This window comes from Seriola aureovittata, chromosome 3 (assembly GCF_021018895.1).
Source record: "Seriola aureovittata isolate HTS-2021-v1 ecotype China chromosome 3, ASM2101889v1, whole genome shotgun sequence".
Classification (NCBI taxonomy): Eukaryota; Metazoa; Chordata; class Actinopteri; order Carangiformes; family Carangidae; genus Seriola; species Seriola aureovittata.
The window spans coordinates 27,913,770-27,919,769 of record NC_079366.1 but is presented as its reverse complement, the minus strand read 5'-3'; the positions used below and the strand labels follow the sequence as shown (position 1 = coordinate 27,919,769).

General features: G+C 38.8%; 2 protein-coding genes across 3 annotated transcripts in view; one reads left to right on the top strand and one right to left on the bottom strand.

Annotated features, from left to right (window-relative positions):
* gtpbp1l (GTP binding protein 1, like) overlaps positions 1 to 692 on the bottom strand; it is a 14,702-nt gene extending 14,010 nt beyond the window's left edge. The window contains exons 1-2 of one of the 2 annotated variants that reach the window (XM_056372219.1): positions 598 to 692; positions 97 to 290 (exon numbers count right to left, since the gene is read on the bottom strand). In XM_056372219.1, coding sequence (XP_056228194.1) covers positions 97 to 288 — 192 coding nt within the window. In that variant the 5' untranslated portion in view covers positions 289 to 290; positions 598 to 692. The remainder of the gene's footprint in view (positions 1 to 96; positions 291 to 597) is intronic. The other variant, XM_056372220.1, reaches the window with a different exon arrangement.
* Positions 693 to 1,822: 1,130 nt separating this feature from the next.
* lgals2b (lectin, galactoside-binding, soluble, 2b) lies at positions 1,823 to 5,553 on the top strand. Its single transcript, XM_056372165.1, has 4 exons — positions 1,823 to 1,881; positions 3,650 to 3,723; positions 3,943 to 4,102; positions 5,123 to 5,553. The coding sequence occupies exons 1-4, from the start codon at positions 1,879 to 1,881 to the stop codon at positions 5,267 to 5,269; spliced, it is 384 nt and encodes a 127-aa protein (XP_056228140.1). The 5' UTR covers positions 1,823 to 1,878; the 3' UTR covers positions 5,270 to 5,553.
* The last annotated feature ends 447 nt before the right edge of the window (positions 5,554 to 6,000 follow it).

Below are 6,000 nucleotides of genomic sequence, written 5' to 3'. Positions count from 1 at the left end.
GACACAGCATTCGTTCACCGAATCAAAACAAAAAGCTGCTTGGTTGCAACATTTTAAAACCTAACAGTACTAGGTGCAATTTACAGTGAGGCCCACCTTACTGCTTAAGTCTAAATGCTCCGCGGACTCGCCGTTTGTAGCCTCGCCGTCTTCAAAGCCCTCTACGCCGGTTGGATCGTCAGCACATCCCCGGTCAGGTGCAAACATACAAGCGGGCACTATGGACTCTGCTGCAGCTTGTATTGCAGCCGGGCATATCGCTGGTTCTGTCGTCGTTACCGACGCCATTTCTACAGATAGAAATAATGCAAACGCAGAAAAAATTAATAAACAAACTAACTTGTCTCCCTTGCTTGGCTCTACCCGCTTTAGCCGTTGGCAAAGACAGAAAGTTAGGTTGATTATCACAGGCAGTTAGCTAATGCTAACAATATATCGAACTTGCTGTTATAATATGTTAACACTCTAAAACTGAAAAAATATTTAAATAAATCGCCATAGCTGTAACATGTCAACTACATTTTACAACTTCTGGACAACTGAATGGTTATTGAAGCCGAATTAGATAATAAAATCTCTTATGAAATGAAGCCATACCAGACGTTGGTGGCTAGCTGACAAGCTAACTTGGTTGTTTATTCGAGTTAGCTTCGGTTTGTTGGCACTGAATGTATGACACGCCCATCTTCAAAAGGAGACAGAGGATTGGCTACCCTACTGAAAGTCACGCCCACTTCCGACGTAGAACATACGTCGGTGTTTTTGCTCGGGTGAAACCGTGAAACCATGACCTACTTGACACACACACGAACACACACACACACACACACACATTATGACATAATAATATTAAATAACTTGGAAAATAGCATTTGCTTGAAAAAAAAATGAATCACGCAATATCATAAGGGAGGCATCTGGCTTTTTTTGTTTACTGTACTTTGTATGAAGTTAACTGACAAATAAAAACTATTCATTGCATTTATTTTCAAAGCACCCACATTTTATTTTTAGTACCTAAAACATTTGCACAGTATATAGGCAAGCACAAGATCAAATATTTTCAAATGGAAGCTGCTGATTGCTTCTCCTGCTTTGCTCAGTCCAGTAAAATCCTAGAACACAGTCCCCTGTAGGCTTCTATAATGACCTTAACATTTCTCATTTTAGCCTGTTATTTTTCTGCACCAGATGCTTTGAGGATGAAAGACTATTATAATCATTGACTGTGCATCTAAGACGATCCAACCCTTTTTTAAGAATTCACATTTCTTATTTGCAAACAAGTCTATAGCCTACTTCTAAAATATGGTCATATGCTGTATTAGTTCATCATTTGCATCAATAATGTGAGGGGTCCAAGTTATTACTCGGACCCCTCACATTATTGATGCAAAAGTAAAGCAATTCCTGTATTACATTTCATTGATATTTTAATGGAATATACTCTACCTCCACTGGTACTTAACATAGTCAGTGCCTATTGTGTTGTTTATGGAGTAACTGCTTTTAAGTAAGTTTATAAGTTTGTTCTGACTTCAGTTTGATTTCCATTTAATAAAAAAAAGTATTAAGTCTGTCAAGCCAAACATGTGGATATTGTGTGTTATTATGTTTACAATACATGGACTGTTTTTATTTATTCTCCTGAAGTTGAATTTCCACCTGATGTTGTGGCAAACATCCTGTAATATGAAACAGAAGAGCGACCTGGTGGCTTCACTGAGGATCAAATGTCGTCACATGTGAATAGTCATTTTTTTACAACTCCCTCCCTGTTGACTGCTTCCTGCCCCTGATATCACCAGTGTTATATAAACCACTCACCTGCCTGCACAGCTTTGTCACTCCCGGCGAAACCCACTAACGACAGCCAAGATGGTAAGTGGCGTGAAAGAGCTTCATTCATAGGACAATTCTTCATCCTCCACATGGACAAATATCTGCATTCATTACTTGTTATTCCTATCCTTAAATAGAAAATGCTTATGATTTAACTTTAATGTTTAATGTCATTATAAATACACACACAGGAGATATAGTGTATTCTTGCTATCAAAGACTTTAGCAGTCTGATTGCACTTAAAATATTCACACACATTTCAGATTTGGATGGTAATAAGGTCAAAGAGATATGTTTTAAAGAGGTTTGTGATTTGCAGAGTCATTAACACTGATTCACTCGGTATTGTAAAGGTGTTGATGGCTTAATTTTAAATCCATAGAAAAGACAGGAAAGGGCTTAACATGTTTTTTTGTTTTTTATAAGATATAGTTTTTTTCTGTAGATGTAATTTGTGTATTTTGTCAAACACTAACATTAATTCAGGGTTCACAGATCCCTTGATCCTTCTCACCGTCATGTGATTTGATAAAGGTGTACGCACTGTAACCAATGAGGAGCAAGGAATCTAAAATATCCATGTATCTAAACCCAGGAAAGGCTTTACCCGCGTCTTTATTAAGTAACTAATTCAAATCAAAAGAAGTGTTTGCCTCAGTCAAATCACAGTTTTCTTTAGCCTCGCCGATCCCTGTGTCTCCCCTCCCATGCATTTATTGTTAGGTATAATACTCTGGCAGTGGCCTGGGACAAGAACACGGGCATTGTGTTCGGGTGATGCACACTTCTCTTAGTTATCCTTCCGCATAGTTAGGATAACTCAAATCACCACAGGGATGAATGAAGTGTAACTTCACCTAATTATTCTCCAGCACTTTGCCCTGTTTAGTCAATGATAAACTTATGTTTGAACTGATGTGAGATAGAGGACAAGACATGAGTTCAAAGAATATATAGTGGGTGGTAAAGACTGAGACTTTGGGTGTGGTACAGGTTTACTGGGGCCAGGATGTTGATGTGTAACGATCAGGTGATGCAGTTATATAGAGAGGCGTGGCAATGGTACCTATCTAGAGTCTGCCGATGTATCATAGAAGGTCCCAGCATTGGGTGCCTCTTTATGGTTTTACTGTCTCTGCATGACGACCACATGCCAATGAGCAAATACAGCACCTTCCTGTTTCAGTACTCTGTACACTGTTCTACCCTGGTTGATCATCAACAGCGAAGATAAAAAAAACACCTAGGATTATCAATTCTCCCTCCAGAGTACACTGTACAAACAGTCATTTAGATTTGTCTCTAAGTAGTTAGATTAAAGCAAAAGCTTTTTCAAAACATGACATGACAAACAAGATTATTGTTCTAAAAGGTAACCTCTTCCTCTTTGCGCTCTAACTTCACAAACAAAACAGACACATTAAAGGGTAAGGTCAAGAAATGACTATGTTATAGAAAGAAACCCAACAGTTCCCACAATGAGCAAACAACAAAAAAAATTGCCTTTAACAGGGAGAAACTTCCAACAGACGCATGAACATGAGGAACAGAGGAGTCAACAGTTTAGCCATTTAGCCTTCTCTCTTCCCAGGCGGTAGTGATCTTGGTGGCAAATTACTTTCACAATTGTTTTTGTATAAAAGCTGTAAATCGACTTGTTTTGTCATTGGAGTCACGTTTATTCTTTTGTGAAATGAAGTGTTGCTTTAAATCTATGGAAAGGTTTTTTCAGTTAAGACTCGTCCATCCATCCATCCATCCATCCAAGTCACTTCCCATGTTCCTCTTTGTCGTTTCCCTTTACAGAAAGTCAAGAACATGACATTCAAGGAGGGGCATGAGTTCAAGATCCGCATCAAGCCCAAGGACGACTGCAATACGTAAGTTGTCCTCGTGGGTTATCAATTTGTCAAGTGCTGACAGACTTTCTGAAAATGATCAGCCATCATCTCTGGTTCATGCAGCTCCGTTTTCAGATGTGGATTCAATGACATTTAATCAAGAGGAAGTTGACGTTGTGTACGATAGGTTAATGATTCATCCACTTCTTCCCGTTTCATTGCACTCTTTTGACCTCTATGTCCCCGCCTCCATTCCAGCTTTGCCATCAACATCGGTCATGACTCTGAAAACATCGCAATGCACTTCAACCCTCGTTTCAGCGACAACACCATTGTCTGCAACTCCTTGTCTGGGGGATGCTGGGGTGATGAGCAATGCGAGGGAATCCTCCCCTTTTCACCTGGGGAGGAATGCAAGGTGTGTTGGTAGAGTATTAGGTTATATGTTAAGTTATCTGCTATCTCAAAATCCTGTAGTCTGAGACAACAGCACCATTTAGTCAATAACACACTTACAAGGTTCAGTGTGAAGGATGTAAGTACAGTAAAGTACAGTACAGCGCAAGATATTGGTAGTGTGGGAGTCATCAAGTCAATGAACTGGCTCAGTAATGCCAGTTACACAGCTACATTTTGCTAACATTAGCCACCATAAGCTACTGCTCATGCAAGATCATGAAAGGCTGTATCAGCAAAACCTCAGAGTATTTTGAACTTTCCTGAATTTCAAATGTCAGAATATGTTATTTATTGTCTCAGAAGTTACACGGTCTCAATTTAAAGCCGTATTCGCTTGATTCAAATGAAAGTACACACAGCCATCACACGTGTCTTAATATTTCAAAGGTGAGTTCGAAGATTAACCTGGCAAACAAAATTGTGCAACTAATGAATCTTATAGCACAAAGTAAATTTCTTACATGTTGCTAAAGATCTTCATCACATTCTGCAGCACCTAAAATAAAAGAAAGAATGAAGTTGCATTCTTATGGTTGTTTAGACGACAAAGGCTTAAAGCTGCTGCTTTTAGGTGATTATAGTTCACACTAAGACCTTCTGTATTTGAAAGATTTCTTTTTTCTTTTTTTTTTGCTGTATTTGTCACAGTCATTTGGCTCATGCTCAAGTTTCAAATTGTCTGTAGCCACAGGGAGGTTATTAGTGGGCTTGGTATCTGTGCTGTAACAGTTAGGTCAACAGACGCTGAGCTGTACAACCAAGAAGGGGTTTATAGGCTCATAAAAGTTAATCGCTTCGGAAAGAGATAAATAGTCTCACTTTGATGATTCTGCTCAAAATGCTGTTTCAGTCGTTCTTTTTAAATACCGGTTATCTTATCGTTTAGTTGAGCAATAGTGCCAGAGTAACTGACTGTAACACTGACACTGGAAGATAAATTGTGTGTATTTTCTCTCTCCCTCCCCCTTTCATTCATCAGTTTTACATCAACTTCAACAGTGAGCAGTTTTACATCAAGCTCCCTGATGGCTCCATGATGAATTTCCCCAACCGTCTGGGGGACGTCAAGTACAAGTTCTTTGACGTCAGCGGTGATGCAAGGATCATCGGCATCAAGATCAAGTAGACGCCGACCATTGACTTCACCGTTGACTCTTGGCCTGTCCACCTGCTGTTTGTTGCTGAAATAGCCTGTTTTAAATTACTGAGGCGAGGACTGATTAGTCATCTTTTCTCCTGTTGGGGCTTATGGAAATATAACCCTAGAAATGTACATCAACATGGATATTGTAATAAGAGGAAATGGCCTACAGAGGGAGCCACAGCACATCTCACCGGATTGTGCCTGGTTGACATCTCTCCAGTCACTGGGTTTGTTAATAAATGCTGTGAAAAAAAAAAGAAAAGAGTGCCATCTCTGTCTCTGACTCTCTGACACACACCATACAACCATACATCATAATCTGCAATTATGGTACATTAATCTTAATTTACAATTGATGTATTTTCTTTTAAATTCATGCAACATTCATGCAACAAAGACACACAATCATGTATTAGAAATATATATAAAAAAGGTACTATCTGGGGATCATTCTTCCACTCCAAGAAAACAGACTTGTTTTCACAGATGAAAAAAATTATGAAAAAATTAAATGAAAAGATGAAAAAAAACCAATTATCCTGGGAAAGAGAAAGACGTCTTAGACCACTGTTATTTCAAATGTTGCTTCAGTGCAAATGGAACATAAAGCAAAGAAATGGCTGCATGTTTGAAAGAATCTATAAAGAGATGCCGACATACCTTTAAGAGAATTAAATCATATCACTGAAACTGTATGATGGTCATAGGTTAAT

Excerpts from the sequence above, each read along its gene's own strand:
- lgals2b (XM_056372165.1), top strand. Across the intron at positions 3,724-3,942 it reads CCCAAGGACGACTGCAATAC|CTTTGCCATCAACATCGGTC; the intron begins GTAAGTTGTCCT and ends CCTCCATTCCAG. Across the intron at positions 4,103-5,122 it reads CACCTGGGGAGGAATGCAAG|TTTTACATCAACTTCAACAG; the intron begins GTGTGTTGGTAG and ends TTCATTCATCAG.